Source organism: Agelaius tricolor, unplaced genomic scaffold, assembly GCF_023055355.1.
Source record: "Agelaius tricolor isolate 1412-34295 unplaced genomic scaffold, bAgeTri1.0.p SCAF_6, whole genome shotgun sequence".
Lineage (NCBI taxonomy): Eukaryota > Metazoa > Chordata > Aves > Passeriformes > Icteridae > Agelaius > Agelaius tricolor.
The window spans coordinates 44,895,801-44,913,659 of NW_027269266.1; the positions used below are offsets into that span (position 1 = coordinate 44,895,801).

Here is a 17,859-nt window from a genome sequence, read left to right on the forward strand (position 1 = left end):
CTATAAGAAGGACGGAGAGGGACATTTTACAAGGACTTGGAATGATAGGACAAGAGGGTATGGATTCAAACTAAAAGAAAGTAGGTTTAGCTTAGGTAGTAGGACAAAAATCTGTACTGTGAGGGTACACATAAGGCACTGGAACATATTGCCCAGAGAAGCTGGGGATGCCCCATTCCTGGCAGTGTTCAAGCCCAGGTTGTATGGGGTTTTGACCAATCTGGTCTAGTGAAAGACATTCCTGCCTGTGGCAGGTGGAGCTAGATGGTCTTTAAACTCCCTTCCAACCCAAGACATTCTATGATAAATGATGGGGTACCAGAAACACAAAGAAGGTCAATTTGGCCATAGGAAATCAGTGATGAGCATATAGGCTGTACACCTAAGGCCCCTGGGCCTATGAAAGATGGGATTTTTGTAGAAAATCCTTTAAGAGTTAACTTTCTTCCTGAACATTAAACCTGTAGAGCATCTATAGTATGTTTTTCCAAAACTTTGCATAAATGCATGATAAGCCTTATCATATAGCTTTTCATATACAGCTACTGTTGCCTTTGCCAGTTATGTGATGGATGTTTGCAAGTGGATGACTATGGATATTAGTTAACTGAAGATAACATACCTTCAGAAAGCAGGCTCTAGCTTTTGAACCTTCAGTGTCAGATTCCAGGTCATATTCCTAAATTTGGTTCTCTCATATTATTGTTGATCCACATATTTAATTGCAAATGACTTCTTTATAGGGGGTTTGGGTACTCTGCTCTAGTGCAGTGTTATTAAGGTACTGGCATTTTCCAGTTAGATATACAATCCACAGATCATACAATGTACAGGCAGCCAAATCCTTTTTGCAGTAATCTCTTCAAAGAGGGTGGAAAAAACTTTATTTATACCGCTCCAGTATGCAAGTAAAATGAGGATATTTTTGATGGTTCTTTTCAGTCTTATCTTGGGCAGTTGTTTGAAATGGGTTAAGAATCTTATGCTGCATTTCCTCTTTATTCCAATAATTCCAGTTACAGAGTCACATGTAAACACAGAGGAGTGTTTTTTAATTGTTTCACTTCAAGATATATGCTACATATGAACTCAAGCCACTTGAGTTCTCTTGCATACAGATTTTTTTTTCAAATGCCAAGACTATTTATTTCAAATGCCATGGCTGCACAATGAAGGTGAAACTCTGCATGGTGCAGAGAAACAGAAACAGAAGAAGAGGATGTGAAAACTCTTTTCCACTTTCTGAAAAATGTGTGGGAGTGCAAGGGGTCAGCTCTTCCACAGCTGTGGGTGGCATTTCAATATTCTGTTGAGAGTTTTTTGAGCAAAAATCCACTTTTTTAAAGGTGGCAAGTCAGCTGCTCAGCTGTACTGTCACCTTCAGCTCTAGGAAATATTCTGAGTCATACCAGATGCTTCTTGGAGTCCAGCATGGGACTACATTGTCCTTCTTAGTCATTGTTCAGCTATTTCCCTGTGGAGGGATTTTAGCCAACCTTTCCATTCTCAGGACCAGAAAGTACAACTAAAGTCACAGATGCCTGTAAGGATCCAAGCACGAGATGTAAAAAGCCTACTTGACACATTATCATGACACAATTATCATGAAGAAGGAAGTAGGTAAGGCTACTGTGCCATTTCATTCTTTATTTGGTTCTTCTTCCTTCCTCCCTTTTAAGTGCATGTACCGCTGGTACTGCGCATTGAGAGAGATTATAAATAGGTGTCAGAGTAGTGCTGTCTTGACAACTTCTATTTCATGAGGCTTTAGAAAATTTTCCACAATGTTTCATTGTTAATTTTGCCATATTCTTGTGGGTAATGTTGGTTAAAGCAATGAAACACAATTCTGGCACAGAATACTCTTTATATAAAGGGTAAAAATACATGCAGAACACTCTTTTTGGCTTTATCCAAAGGCTTTTGGATAATATTTTTAGCAGCACATAGTGTAGGCTTGTGGTGATATTGTGCAGCACAATATGGTTTCTTTCAGAGGTCCACATGGACGTTAGTTTATTCAGCATTGGGAAAATACCATTTTTGCTTTTCCTTTGTGAGGGAAATATGGGTTCTGATGTTTTTTAAGCAGATGTATACGCAAAAAAAATCAAAATTGAATTGCTGTCTGTCTTTGCTATGTTGGAAATTACCAGCAGTAATTACCACTTGCATTGAAAGCATCCTTTTCCTATGTTGACTCTAAATAACTGCTTTGGGAGAGTTCCTTGGCAAGGCAGAGATGGATATGGGTATCTTGTGTGATTCTGTTTCATTATCTGAGTGCCACATCTATATCTGGACCAGGAACGATGATACTCAGAATTAAATTAGGACTCTTCAGTGTGTGTGTAACAAGACTGCTATGCTCCAAAAATCTTAGATCCCACGCAGCTCTTTTCCTTTGATGGAATTATGTATTTTATAATTCTCTCTGCTTAGCTTAGTGTGGAAATACAGTCCATGATTGAATCCAAGTTGCTCAAAAATCAGGAATCAGAATGAACTTTGAATGCCTGATTCACATGCCTTCTGCTGCAAACTTCTCCTCTGCATTCTGCCAAAAAACAACAGTCATATTCTCAAGCACTATAGCCAATGCTTTCTTTATAGTAATGAGATTTCCCCATGGAGAGGATGTGCCTGCAGTACATTTGCTATGTACAGCCCACTGAAGATGAGCTGTGAGTTCCCTTTCTGCTCCCACACTCGTAGCAATGTTTTGGAGCCTGTTGAGCAGGGACTTCTTCAGCATGGGGCATTCTCCAGTAAAAAGTGCACATTCTCCAGTACAAAGTGCACATAAGCTGCTTGCCAGTTTTTGTGGGCCCTTATTTTCACACTTACCAGAAAAAAAGGGTCAGAGCAGTGATGATTTAACTTTGTTATGGATGCCTTTATCTGATCCCCAATTTAAGGCAGTTACCAATGTTAGGATGTGTGGGAAAAGCATAGAGGGAGTACAGACGTGGTTACCTGGTCTTGGAAGAAATGGTCCTTGAAAATGACTGACTTTGCTGCATGAAACAGTCAATTCCCCAGGCAAGTGCTTTGAGTGCATTCTCAATAAACTTAAGAATTTCTGTGTTTTCAGCTGCCTCCAAAATTACTTTCTTTGAGCTACTTGCTGGTTGTGCATTAATATTAGTAAACTCTGGAGAAAGAAAGAATGATCTCAGGCCTTTGATCTCAAGCTTCAAAGACATAATAAGTCTCCGGCTCGACATACTATATTTCAATACTTCAGTAAGGTTAAACATGCACATGCAGACAAGAGAGAGTTTGAGATAGCAACAGCATGAGACTTTCCATTATACATTGGAAAATGGTTCATCTTCTCATCTTCTTACTTTGTGAAATGTCTTCTATCTGGGGCCATAAATAATGGCAACTCATTGAATTTTGTTGAAAAAACAGCCCAAATAAACTTTCTCTCAACTTAACTACTGACTTTAATTTACTAACTTTAAAGAGGCTTTAATTTTTTCCTTAAAAATTAGGCCAAGCTTATGCTAAAACTCTGATTTGTCTTACCCAATAAAAATTTATCCCAAGAAGTCAAGTCTCACAGGATGGTGGGGCTGGAAATTAATATTCCTCTATAGGCAGATGACTCTTCAGGCTTTGAAATTTGCAAGTGTACAGCTTATTCCAAGTATAGAGAGGACAAACCCTGTCACCCTCTGATGCTTCTTCATATACACAAAATATATGCAGTGATGCACTATATCTTACTGCTTTTGTAAAACCTCTTGAGATCTACTGATGGAAAGAAGTAGATGTTATTGTTTTCTATCTATGTGGAACAGCTCAAAGGGTCAAAATGTTTGAAAAATGCACTGCATCATACTCCTGTTGTGATATGTGGGGGAAAAATTAAGCCCCTCTTAAAATGGTTGATTCTGGGTTTGGATTCATGTGTATCGCAGAGGAAAATGAACTGCTGATGTTCCACAAGTCAACATCTGCAATTTCAATCCCGTGTGGCACAGACTAAGGCTGTAGGCTTCATTGCTGTGATCTTTTCTTTTTCTTTTTTTAAATACTGCATGTAGCACAGGAGTCTGTTCTTTGCCCTTTGTGGGACTTGGAGACTTTCCACAGTTTAATATGAAAAAGGGCTGTTGCTGAAGGAGTGTAGTCATCCAGTTTGCTTTGAAGATGTGGCAGCAGAGTGTGTGTTTGTCTCCTTCAAGGGTGTGTCCCACAGCTGCCGGATGCCTTCACTTTCATGGATTTCCCCTTGCAACAGTTTGTGATTATACACACCCAATTAACACCATCTCTGACACATACCCTGCAGGCAGCGCAGACAGCATCAAAAGGGATCACAGTGAGGCACTTGGTACCAGGACTCAGAGGCTGGCTGTTCTCTGGTGCTTATTTGGAGCGGGGAGGCCAGATAAAGTGTACGGTCACATCCAAGTGTTTTTCTTTTTCTAAATGTAAATATGTCCTTAAAATAAATGTCATTTTCTTTTGGACCACAACATCATTGCATCTCTGTATGATTTCACTGAGGGCAGAACTAAGGTTGCCTGAAGTATCTTGCTTGTATTTCCATGACTAGTGAAATAGCTTCATTTTATAGGTAACTTGCGCTGCAGCCTTCTTGTGGAATTATTTCTGTCTGACTGTAATGTTTTGATGTTTAAGTTTCTAATATGTTTTTACTTCATTTACACAAATGCTTTGTTCTTGGTAAAGAGTCACAATACCCCACAAGACCCAAAGTTTCCATTACTGTGCAGTGCAGTAAATTGTCAATAGAGCTTCATTATTGGCATAATTCCAAAGTTTTATTAAAATGTATTTTTTGTTGTTTGAACAGTCCAGTCAGATTAGAGTACAGATAAGATGTGAGTACATGCAGTTAGTATCACCAAATCTCCTTTTCCAATTCAAGGGAAGAATGATAAGAAGGCAGAATCTGGGGAAGCAGAGAATATTTTTTGAAATGTATCACTGGAGAGGATAAAAAAATAAAAGCTATGGGCATGCCAAAGTTTGTTGCAAGGGGAAAGGATTAGGATAGCACACAATAATCCGTTTTTCAATTTACTTGGTAAATCATCCCATAATAGCCCTTTAACACAACTGTAGCAATAATGAATGTGAGAAATTTAATTAAGTGCAAAAAGTAAACAAGTTTTGCTAAAAAACAGACCCAAAGTTGAAGCTTGGCCTTGGGCCATCAGCAGGTCACCCTCAGAACCAGGCCCCAGAGAATGGACATCTTTTATTTCTGTGTCCTTACTCAGAACTGCCCTTTCATTAGGAAATAAGAGGAGGTTTTATTTTTATTCACTAGGCTTGGCAGCTGTGCATATAGTTTTCTTTACACTCCTTTTTGATTTAACATTAATTAGCTAATTTAATGAACTGTACAAATAATTTGAAATTGTAATTAATTTATAAAACTGCTGCAATCTGACAATGGCTCCTCAGCTAAGCCTAGGGCTTGACCCGAGCAGCTGTCACCAGGATTAAACTCTCAATGAAAATAAAAATTACACCAGCAATTCGGTATGTAATTAATCAGCAGATTCTTTGTGTTGCACATGGCATGCTACTTCCTCGGTGGACACCCATGCTGAACACTGCAGCAAATAGCGCTGATCCCAGCCAAAGCTCAGATGTTTCACTCTGGAGCATGCCTGGATGGCCATGGCCATTTCAATGCCAAGGGATAATGGTTGGTGTTGCTCACATAAATATAGGAGCTAAGCTCTGCACTCTCAAAGAGCATGGCTGCCTTCCTGCAGACTGGGAATGCTGTCCTCCCTCCCCTGATCCCTCAGACTATGCCTAGGCTTTGCCAGGGTCTATGCTAGCCTTACCATGAACACATTAGCTTTTAAAAAGCTTGGGTTATTGATGGTGAGCCTGGAGTTTTCCTGTTCTTGCATCTTTTTCTGATGCAAGCATCTGAGGTAGCTGTAGGTTCATTGACTCAGCACAAGATGTGACATCTCTCTCCAGGTAATGGTAAAAAAAAAAAAAAAGGCAAAACCAAAGGTATGCTCTAAAAAGCAGAGGAAGTACCTCAGATTTAGGGTTTTATAAGTTCTTAGTTAAAGAAGTTGCTGAACATACAGCCAAGCTGATACTGGCAAGCATCCCTAAACACCATGGACATCAATAACAACTAAATCTGAGTGGAGAGCGATGAAATGTGTTTCATAAAGGGGGCTGGCACAGAAACAAAAACATGATAAAATGGTACCTTGACAATCAACTATTTATGGAGATTATATACAGACTTTCTTTGTGATAATGATTTGTTTCAGTAGCAAGCAAGCATCTACTTCACTGTAAAAATGAGACAGGCACCTCTTAAATTATATGGGGTATATGGAGCAGTGCCTGCTGCTGAGATAATAGGAAGAGATCACAAAGAGATGTTGTGGCCAAAGGAAAACAATGTGAAGTTATTTAGTGTGCCACGTAAAAAGGTGACCCTTTGTGCTTATACAAGGTCTTTTATCAGTTGACAACATCAAACCACCCCAAGGATGTTGTGCTAATCTATTCCTTGCCATTCAGCTGTGATATGCATACAGCAACATCTGTTATTGGAAAAGATGTAAAGGGACCTACCACAGGACTAAAGTGAAATAAAATGACATTGTCCTTAGAAAGTAAAGTTATTGCCAGTGAAAACAACTGGTCTGTAAATATGAGGATGTTATATATTTGATCCAAAGCAATTCTGTTTATTCACAGTGCATATGTGTCAGTAAATCAAGGACAGGTAACCTTCATACATTAACACTTGTGTTACTTATTTGTCACAGTGATTTTTTAGGTAATTTCATATTGAGGGTCCACTGAGAGTAAATTTATTAAAACTCATGAAAATGTTGAGCAGAACTGTCGGGTCACTGAAGCAGCCAGTGACTTTGTCGTGGGGAAATACTCCTCTTTCAGGGGCACTGTTGGACTTGCAGAAACAGGCTTGTCTGTGTTAAAGGGATCACTAATCCTTTCTCCTAGTTTTGAATAAAGGGCTCTCAATTACTCTAGAGTATGGGCATTAGGGCTCCTGATTACTTTGTCTGAGGTTTTTGCACCATTTCCAAGCTATTACCTCTTCTGCTGTGGAAAAGTTTCTGGGAAGCTAAGCCTGTATCTATCCTTTTCCTATAGACAGTTCATATTATGGTCCACAGAAAGAGCAACTAACATGAAGAGCACATTTTTCATTTCAGCCCTTCATCTTTGCAAGAGGATTTATGCCTTTGTCCTCTCAGAAACAGGGAAGCAGGAAAGCCCCTGAACATGCATGGAACAGGGGGGCCTTGACCATGGATGCCCAAGGTTCATGCACAGATCACCTTCAGTGGAAAGCAGATGAACTGAGGGTGTGATTTTCAGAGTATGCCTTCCCTATACCTTGTCCCTGCCTTTTAATGATTCTGCTGAGAGCAGTAGATACTCAGCATTTCTGAATTCACATTGCTACACATGCAGAACCATCTAAACATTTTGCATATGGAGAAACCACCAACTTCAAATCTCTTGGCTCTTGCCAGTTATATTTTAGGCCTGTGCCAAATAGGCACATGTTCTGAATGAGCTAACTTGAAATATAGTGGTGACATCCACAGTAGCAGTTTCACATAGGGTCATGTTAGCAGCTTTGCTCCTTGTCATTGTGGTACTTCCACATAAGAAGAGACTGGGTGGTATGAACCATACTTGAGGGATTTCCTAGCATGAAATTGCTCAGTTATGCTGCATCAGCCCTGTTCCTTTGGAGTGTCTTAAAGTCTGGCACTTAGTAGTGATGCTGCTGAGAAAACAGGCATATAGCTATTTTCACACCTTCAAAGGAGGAAGAGGTAAGTCTGGAGGTAACCTGAAGAGAAGGCATCATCACTTTCCTGGAGGGACATGTGCTCATTGCCTACAGAATTCATACACTTAACACTACTGTGATGATTGTTGGTAAAATTATTAAACTGTTACTTTCTAGGAATAAAAAGTTTTTGTCTTATATTGACACAAAATCATTGCAAAAATGGAGTTTGCCTTCCCCCATTATCGTCTCAATCCTCTCTACCTGGTATTTCTTGGGTCTTCTCAACTCCCTGTTTCTGTGTGGTTCCCTGGTGCTCTGGAGGCTTCTCTGCATTAAAGTAGCACACCAAAAAAGAGATGAGCCCTTGGGATGTAACCTCAGGGATGCCTTTAACTTTCTTGCCATTTAGCACAAGTTGCTGTGGCATTGAATGCCATGTGACTGGAAAGTAAACAACTCCAACCCTCAGGCAGATATCTGCCAAAGCATTCCTTTCTTATTTGTTTTGTGGTTTTGTTCTGCAGGTCCTGTGTGACAGACATGTGTGAGTGTCCGATCCATAAAAACTGCTACTGTGAGTCATTCCTGGCATACGCCCGAGCCTGCCAGAGGGAAGGGCTGAAAGTCCAGTGGGTGCCGGAGCAGAACTGTGCAGGTAAGCATTTTGGGACTGCTTCTTTGTAAGCTGTTGCATAGGCTAATAGGCTGTGATCATACTATCCTTTTACTGGTGGAGCAGGATCAAAAATGATACAGGAGTTGTAGCAGCTTGGAAGTTCTTGCAAGTTTTTCTTTCAGGATATGTAAACTGTTGATTACAGAAAAAGTTTAAACTCCTTTGACCTCCTGTCAAAACATAGTTACATTTCTGGGGACAACATGCACATACAATTGCAGTAGGTTCAACAAGGAAAGAGGAGCAAATCTATTTAGTGCAAATATTAAAATGTAAACCTGCATTAATAATTGCATTTGGTCCATACTCACTGTGTGATTTGGACTGCATTAATTGCAAGTAGCTGTGAGTAATTGCCTCCATGAGCAGCAGTGGCCTGTGGCTAGGGGCACTTGAACTAAAATGCAATATTGCAGATGAGTATTTCCCTTGATGATGGTCTCATTAATTTAGGACACTCTGTAATGGCATTGGTTTGCCTAGAAATGTATTCAGATTTATGTAAAGCAATTAACAGTAGTTGAAAAAAACCAACAAAGAATGAGAGGAGGATACTCAGTGCTGTTCTAAGAGGTATTACTCTGTGGTCCATTTTGGTGATTGTGTGTGGTTCAGGGTCTACTCTCTGAACTTCAATTTACTTTTCTGTTGAAGACATTTTAGCAGGGATGGATGAGTGACAGAGCAAATTATGTTTGATTGACTGTTCCCAAAAGGTTCGTTTTTTTCCTTACAAAGCAACAGGACAATCCAAACAGGGTATCACTAAGTGAAAACCCTATTCAAGGATGTGGTTTTGGACAGCACTAGTAATATATATAATTTTAATCTATCTATCATGGTAGCTGATCCATGCAGAACATGAAGCAAGCATTGTGATTTTTTTTGTCCAAAGCACTTCAGACTGAGACCTCACTGTGGCAGATGCTGTAAAAAGAATAAAAACTTCTTGCTAGCAGCCCCTGCCTTAAGGAGTCTATACAAGTGTTGACATATCACGACTTAACTAATTGAGGCTTCATTTCACAATTTTTTTTCTGGCATCTTACCAAAGAGAAGAAAATTTTCTGAGGCAAAACCAGTCCTTGAGAGAACATTATGAAGGAATTTAAACACACAGCCTCCATTAAAGCTAATGAAAGACATTTTTAAATCAGCATGAATTTTTTAATCTCTTCTAGAGAGAAAGGGGAAATCTTGTTAAGCAGAAAATGTAAATAAGCTGTATAAGGCTAAGTACCCTCAAAACACTTATTTAAGTATCCAATGTTAGATAAGTAGCACCATCTTCTAAGTAAATAATACAGTAACCATTAAATTAAAGTGCATCCACTGCTTTCCATATGGTACCAGTGGCCAGCATCAAGATTTTAATCTTGAACAAACTTTTTTTCTCTCCAAAACAAGTAGTACAATTATTGTGTCTCAATTACAGATAAAAGTTCATAGGTCGGAAACAAAATTTCTGTAATAAAACTTTAGCATTCTGTGACTTTCATTTCCTGCTTGACATTTCATAGCTGGCAGGATACTTGCACGAGTTGTGTTCTGATGAAAATGGAGTACACTTATTAGAAAGTCAGGTTTTAATTATACTTTTGTGTGTTTTAAAACTAGATCTTATGTGGTTGCCAGTTGCTCTGCCCTAACTGCTGTAAGCTTAGTTCATCTTTATAATCTTCAGAAAACTTTTGTTGTCTGGAGGGCCAGCCAAATAGGATGCTCAGGAGGCTCAGGAATTGCATGTCCTGTCCCCTGCGTGCTCTTCTCTCTCCCCCAGTGCAATAGCTTATCCTCCTCTTCATTATTCTGCAGAACACTGCTGCTCAAGGTTTGCTGTCCTATGAGGTTGGCTCATTAAAGGGAATGTCAGCTGTCATTTATTGGAGGAGTAAAAAGTGGAAGATAATGAGTAAGGAAAATGGTTAGGGTAGGTTGGTGAACATGGGAACTGAGAGGGTTAGGAAAAAGATATGGGTTGCCATGGAAAGTAGTGGGGAGTTAGACCTGTTAGGATGGGCATAGGAAAAAATATGGTTCTTGCAGGAGAAATTAAAAAGCCAGGAGAGCCAGTATGAGGGAAAGAAGAAATAAAAAAAAGTGATACATGCAAGAAGAAAAATAAAGGATAGAAGTGGAAGGAAGTTGTTTGAAAAGGAAAGGAGAAAGAAAAAAAATTATTTTTTTTTACCCAAGAAAGGCTAGACAAGACGTTTATAAAGTACAATTAAGTAAACGGAAGTGCTAAAAGGCCTTGGGATATAGTAATTTAATGCTGCATTTCTCAGGATACCAAGAGAAAGAAGACTCAAGGATGGTAGAAGGCAATAACTTCCTGCCATGGGCATGACTACACATGCAAGAAAACAATGAGATAAGGGCTATAATATAGTGCAAAATGCACTGATGTGCTGACATGCTACAACAGTTTCATAAAATCTGAACAATTTTCTCTTTTCCTCTGTGATCAGTTGAAGCGGAGGAATATGAGCATATATCTGATTTTGACTCCTCCTTTGGGTCCCTTTTCTGCTGGAGAATTTTATGGCATGTGTCACTCTTTTCCCCTGCTGTATGTTGCTTTCCTTTGACTGCTTTATTGCCTGTGTAAATGTATCAGGAGGGCTATTCTGGCTTTTCAGTGGATACTTACTGAAAACTGAAAACTGAAAATATTAACATGAGTGTATCATGGGAAGGTCAGTGCTCAGATCCATCACCTTTAGCTCTGTTAGAAAGAGGTGTTGTGAATTGCAAGCACTATTAGTCAAATACCATTTGGAAGTCTTACAGAAGACTTCCAAACTGTGTAACACTGACAGAATAAGCCAGAACATTCATTGATGCTCAAATATTAGTTCAGAATTTTCAGTGAAATCAGATTTACCAGATATCATTAGCCAAGGGAATCCTTCAGCAGTTATGCTACATATTTTGGCTTTTTTATTTGGGGAATAAGATTTCCTCCTGAATAATTATGGCCATGTCTACAAAGACAGGCACAGAAGCCTACTCTGTGAAACTGCCAAAGTGGCTGGACTAAACCAGGTCTAGTCTGCAAACTGTAGCCTTATTAGGCTGGGTTTATTAGCTCAGGCACAGTGCTGTATTTATGTGACTATATGGCTTCTGGACTGGAGCAGGCTATTATCCCGCCAGCTCAGAAAGTGGTCTGAGGAAGCTCACATCTGTCATGCCAAACACATGTTCTAGAAGAAGAGTGGAAAAATCCTGTTGGGACTGCTAATGTTTCAAAACACAGTACTATTAGTAACTTTTGTACATTGGACTTGGGTTTTGGATTTTTTTTTTTGCTAGTATACTAAGGAAGTTATTAGTAACAGAGCTCAGTTCTTTGAGAGGAATTTGTCTCAGAAGAAGGGTGCAAAGACAACACTTCTGTTTTCCATGTTTACATGGTAGCGAATCACTTCAGCAGTTCCTGGGAAGCCTTCTGCAGAATGTCTTTATTTTTATATTTTAAGCTGTTGATGAAGTGGAATGTTGGATCAATCACACCACATGTTAACAACTGAATCGCTCAACAATAAAAGCCATCCAGGGAACTTAAACAGCAGCCATTGTACTTTTCTGATTTTTCCCTTGACAGCGTGTTAATAATGCCATTATGGGCTGCCTACAGCAGAAAATAGTCATCATATCTTCTACATGGCATTGTCTAAAGGCTAAGGAGGTGTTCTGACATCCCACATGCATGTGTGGTAAAGCAGAAGGGGGAGTACTTACACATGCCATGGCTGCCGAGGGCAGGCTGTAATATGTTCTCATTTGCTCTGGAAAGGAGCCCTTAGCCAACCTTCCTTAAACCCACCAGCTGAGGAACCAAACAGAGCTCAGGCGAAAGGAATGGGCCAGCTATTATGCACTTGAGCTCTGTGGGATGAAACCTGTGCAGCCTTAAATCTGAAGCTTGTATTGCCTTCTGTATGGAAACTACATGAGCTGATGTCTAATGTTTGTTTTTCGTTGGTCAATTAGCGATCCTACAAAGGGAAGCTCATTTTCAGAGAGGAAGGATAAAAGCTTCTAATAAACATCTCCTGTAAGATAATTCACATTGTGTATGGACAATCAGTAACTATCCTTGAATGTCCTGGTCTACCTTTCTAATCTCTTACTACATTGTTTGCAAAGCACTGAGAAGATCTGCACAGTTTCGTTTCCCCTCTTACAAAGATTGAAACTCTATTCTTAACCCACTAGGTAAGCATAGAGTTTCCTGGGAATCAAAGATTTTATTCTATGCTTAATATTGCTTGCATGTTTTTTTCCCACCTTATGAATTTCATGTTTAATTTAATTTAATTTTTTTTTTAGTTTTTCCTTTTTTTTGTTCCTTCTTAAGTATGCATGGAAGTTATCACGCAGAGCAAGACAGAAATGTAAAGTTGGAAAAATATTCTCAAAAGATCTATGCTCAAAAACTGAATAAGCTATCTTGAACATAGTTGACAGACAGATATTTGTTCCCAGCCTATTCTAAAACAATGTTTAATTAAAGATGTCTCAGAGAGTTTCTAGGTAGGTTGCTCTTGGTGATTTCTATTGCTTAAGGATAGAAGATTGGGGTTTTTCTCCCCTGATATCTAATATCCAACTAATATTCAGCATTTGATTCTCTGTAACACCAGGATAATTTGCCTCTGTGCTATCTTTTTTTTTTTTTTTTTTTACAATTTTGGGTTTTTTATTAATATCTGTATCCTGAGAATTACGTATGCATAAATTCCATAAAATGCACAAGTAAAACTTGAAAGAAGCTGATGCTTTTTTGAAGATCCCTTAATGGTGAAAAGGAACCCCTTAAATTTATATATCTTAGCAATAAGACTTCCATTCTCTTTGATACACTTATATATGTTTAATCAATTTATTTCTGTTTTCTCTTTATGAATAATAGCAGTGCTGTAATGACTCTGTGGGCCAGTTCTCAAAACAAAACAGTGTTTTCTGTCCATAAGAAAATTTTCGCTTAAAAAATATTGACCTTCAGTCTCTCTCAAAGTTGAAGAAATCTTCCTAATACAATCACCTTTCTGAAAATAGCATAAGATGATTCTGGATGCTCGAGAGTCCCTTACCACCTATGAACTATTTTATCAGTCTCTGTTTTTGCCGTCAGCACAGCTGTTAAAAAGAATAACAGACTTTTATTTGCCATTGAACTGTGTATTATTCTCCATACTAAAAAGGCAGGATATAAAATGTTGAGAGTTTCAATATTGATCTGAAGGGGTTTTAGTGCTTTTAGCTGAGCCTTCAGTGATCTTTTGTGCTGAAAATACATTGAACTGTCAGCTCCATAAATTAGTGAATAGATACTGGAATCATTAAGTACAAGAGCCCTCACTGTCAGTGATCCCTTAAAACAGTGTGGATACAATTGATTTTTAATTTTTGTTTATTTGTTTGTTTGTTTTAGAAATGGTGCTTCTGGATAAAAACATTGATTTAGTTTGCTGCAATATTAAATATAGAAAATATAATCTTAGAGTCAGAAATTCTAATGGGGTGAATGACTCTTCTTTCTCTTCCTCTTTCTGTAGGAATGGAACTGATAATAAAACTGTCTGTCTTTGTAAATGTTTCAGAAATCTTTGATAAAGGCATTGTAATGAATAAACAGTTTTAATCCTTTAATATGAAGTGTACATCTGCATATAGATAGAAACCTTGCCAAAGCCTTATATACCATTGGTTGTGTTAAAATTCTCAAAAACTTCAATAATGCTGTGGATTTGATACTTTTGATAAGGAATTTTGCTACTTTTATATTTATTATGTAATATAGTGGAATCGTTTTACAAGTAATTTTTTCCTCTAGGTAATCGTCATGCTAAAATGTGCTTTTTGATATTTGCAGTAGAAACTAAGCAAACAGATAAGTAAATTTCCTTGTGGTGCTGTGTGTAATATGCATAATTTGTTCCCTTTAACTCTTTTCAGCAACCCAGTGTAAACACGGTGCAGTTTATGATACCTGCGGTCCGGGATGTGTCAAAACATGCGACAACTGGAATGAAATTGGACCATGCAACAAGCCCTGCGTTGCAGGGTGTCACTGCCCTGCGAATTTAGTTCTTCACAGAGGAAGATGCATCAAGCCAGTCCTGTGCCCGCAGCGGTGACATTCATTCTTTTTCCATGGACACTAGTGCGGGTGGTCACTGACTCCCCCGATGCTCACAGCCAGTGAAGGACTCCAGCTGTTTGTGTGCAGATTCTGCAAAGTACATGTCTACTCACAGAGTGTAAATATGCTCCTCTGTGTGCATTTGTGTGTCTCTAAGTACACACACGTGGCACCTAGAAAGATATATATAAATGTATACTGTGTGTATTTGGACACGTGTGTCCATACACGAGTGCCCTAAACGTAAGTACAACCCATATATTTATATATATGTCCACATGCAAATATACATAATTTCTATATACCATAGAAGGATGAATTATAATATGTATATTTTTTGCTATAAAGTTTATGTATTATTATTTCTAGGACCCTGATCTGTAAGTCATTGTATAAATAAACCAGGTGTTTTTAATATAATATTGTGGCATGAAAAGATTGGATGACTTTGCCGTTGCATAAGTTTGTCGTTACCAAGGAAACTTTTCTAGGGCCACAGCACTGCCAGGCTGGATTAGTTTCAACACAGAACCTGGATTTACAGTTGTACAGGAAACACATTTCTCTGGAGATGGAGGATTTATCTAGGAATATTTCATGCGTACCTTAGAGCTGCATAGTGATTGGTGACAGTGCTTAATCAGGCAGAGAAAGCTGGGGATTGGCTTTTATGCTTTACTGAAATAACTGTGCAAAATGATTTCCAAAGCTGGTTGGACAATGGCCAGGATAGAGATATTTCTTTCTGGAACGGCACCAAAGAGTCGGGGCCAGATTTTCATAAGTGTTAGGCACCCAACAGCTCACTTTGAAAATCTGACCACTTCCCATTTCATATCCTAATGTCCCATCTCTGTTGTGTTTGGCAGTAGCTGTGAATACACAATGAGGAGCTTGAAGAAAATATTCATGTGCATATTAGCCCCTTAAATATGTTTGAAACGCCTAGGTTTGTTTCATGTCTCCCCCAAATATTATGCAAAAGCAAATCCCACGCTGAAACATTTTATTTCAGTGTGCCTTAAAACATTAAATAATGCCAGGCTTAGTAACTCATTTAATTTATCAGCATAGCTTAGAAGAAAGACAAATTCACCCCACCGAAAACCAGTAGAGAATGTGGGAATGTCAAATGCTAATTGGAGAACTGCATTTTATTTCCTTAGTGGTCTTTTGGTTGAGGTTTACGAACATGTGGGCTCTGTGAAGTTTGCATGACTTTTGAAGTCTCCCAGGGGAGAAGCAATAATATGGGATTTCATAAGAAACGGATAAAAAAGCCGTGCAACTTTCTCAAGCCTGAAGGGACAGGGGGCTATTTTTCTTCACTGGAAAAGGCTCTTTTAGAGCCTGATGGAATGGTCTCTGGAGATGATAGAAATCTTTGTGCATCTGATTTAGGTTTATAATGAAGTAATATCTTCCCACACAGCTACTTCCATCATGCCTTGCATTGAAATTGCACATTGTAATGCTTTGAACAACTTTCTCCTTTAATTCTTTTCTTTTGAGGAAGTTAAGCAGAGCCCGAGTTTACAGTAAATGAGTGGGTAAACACACTTGGGTTATACAGCCTTTCTGTGATCCCACCCTGGAGGAAGATGCTGAGTGAACCTGGTTAACTTAGGCACCACACTATCCAAAATGCTGTACCACCACAGTGTTAAAAGAGCTGGGCATATAATGCCAAGAGTGTTCCATGGATGTTCATCCAAATCTTAAATAAACTCAGCTTGATCTTTTTATGTCCCTTTTGTGTTTGTTTTCTTGTAACAATCAAATAATTCAGTTTAACTGGCAAGAGAGGGTTTTGAAGACTCATACACAAGTGGACTGGGAAGCAGAATTGAAAATGTGCAGATCCCATCAGAGCAGGAACCTAGAAGAGTTTTATGTGGCTCATGTGCTAATTGAATGACAAAGTTGAAATTTAGAACAATTGCAGTGGGCTGAAGGAGTTAAAATATAAAATAGCAGTCATTAAAATAATTTCAAGTGTCAGTCAGACCAAAGAGCTTTTCAGCCTGCGAGCTTTCAGTGCTAAGATATGGGGTCTAAACCATTTAAAAGAATATTTGCCTACCTTTAGTTTAGGGCATATTGTAATTACTTACTGCTTGATGTTTCCAAAATAAAAATACAGGCAACGTGAATTGCATACATGAATGGTGTATACATCTCTCTTTCTCTCTTCTTCAGATGTACAGAGGTGAGTGAAAGGTGAAGGGAGAGCCCTCCAGCTCTCTCACTCCACTGATCACATTTAAGCAGTGCTTAATTGATTCTAGGTGAAGAGGTGACTCAGTCTTTCTGTAGGATGAACTCTATTTCTTTTTTTAGGTCTTAAAATGATTCAGTTTGAAACCTGACCAGGCCATCTCAAAATGAGGACTCATTCCTTGGTTCAAGTTTTTCATGTCTGCCTAATTAAGACTCGACCGATGCTTTTAAGTTTAGGGATGTAGACTGAGGAAGAGAAAATGGTTTTACCTCTAAGCCAAATGGTTGTGTCCTTATGGTGTTGTAGAGCTTTTTCCTCCAAAATCCACAGTTTTCAAGGCAAGATTAAGTGCTATAATCTGTCTGCTCAGTTCACATGTACCATCTAAGAACAGGTTGTTCCACTCTTCTGGAAATTTCCCCCAGATTTCCACTTGGCAGAAGTTTTACATCTGTATCTGTGGTTTCCCTGTGCCTAACTGAACTATTGAGACCCTATCAGGCCCAGTTGGGCCTGTTGCACTCCACTATTCTGTTTCTCTCTCTTTCAAGGCCATTCAAAAGTTGAAAGTCTAGCCCAATACCATCAATACCATTATTATCACTGGCCTCACAAAGTTTGGGTTGAAGCCCATCTTTCTCCTTCTGTCTTTCCTCATGGAATATTGCCCTTAGCATGCTAGAGCTGGAAGTTTCCTTTATATCACTGGGGATTTATTTTTTATGAAATTAACTGCTAATCCACTATTAGTATGCTAAATGTGTTTAATGTGGAATAATTTTTAAAATAATAATATAACATTGATAATTCATATGGCATATGGTGTATTCACTATGCAAAACTGACGGTGGTGTAAATTTTGATCTTGATAATGCTTATGTCAATCAGTGTATATAACTTCGTGCCAATTTGTAAGGTGAAATATATTTGAAGGAGCAGAGGTTCCAATCAAAGAATGATCCAAAAGTGAAGTCCGAGAAACACTTCTGTAGTCCAATGGAGAG

At 38.7% G+C, this 17,859-nt stretch overlaps 1 protein-coding gene across 5 annotated transcripts in view; it reads left to right on the top strand.

The window, feature by feature from the left end:
- Nucleotides 1-16,379, top strand: part of BMPER (BMP binding endothelial regulator) — a 147,896-nt gene extending 131,517 nt beyond the window's left edge. For all 5 annotated transcript variants that reach the window (XM_071429634.1, XM_071429636.1, XM_071429633.1 and 2 more), the window contains 2 exons: nt 8,329-8,459; nt 14,448-16,379. In XM_071429634.1, coding sequence (XP_071285735.1) covers nt 8,329-8,459; nt 14,448-14,629 — 313 coding nt within the window. In that variant the 3' untranslated portion in view covers nt 14,630-16,379. The remainder of the gene's footprint in view (nt 1-8,328; nt 8,460-14,447) is intronic.
- Nucleotides 16,380-17,859: the final 1,480 nt, after the last annotated feature.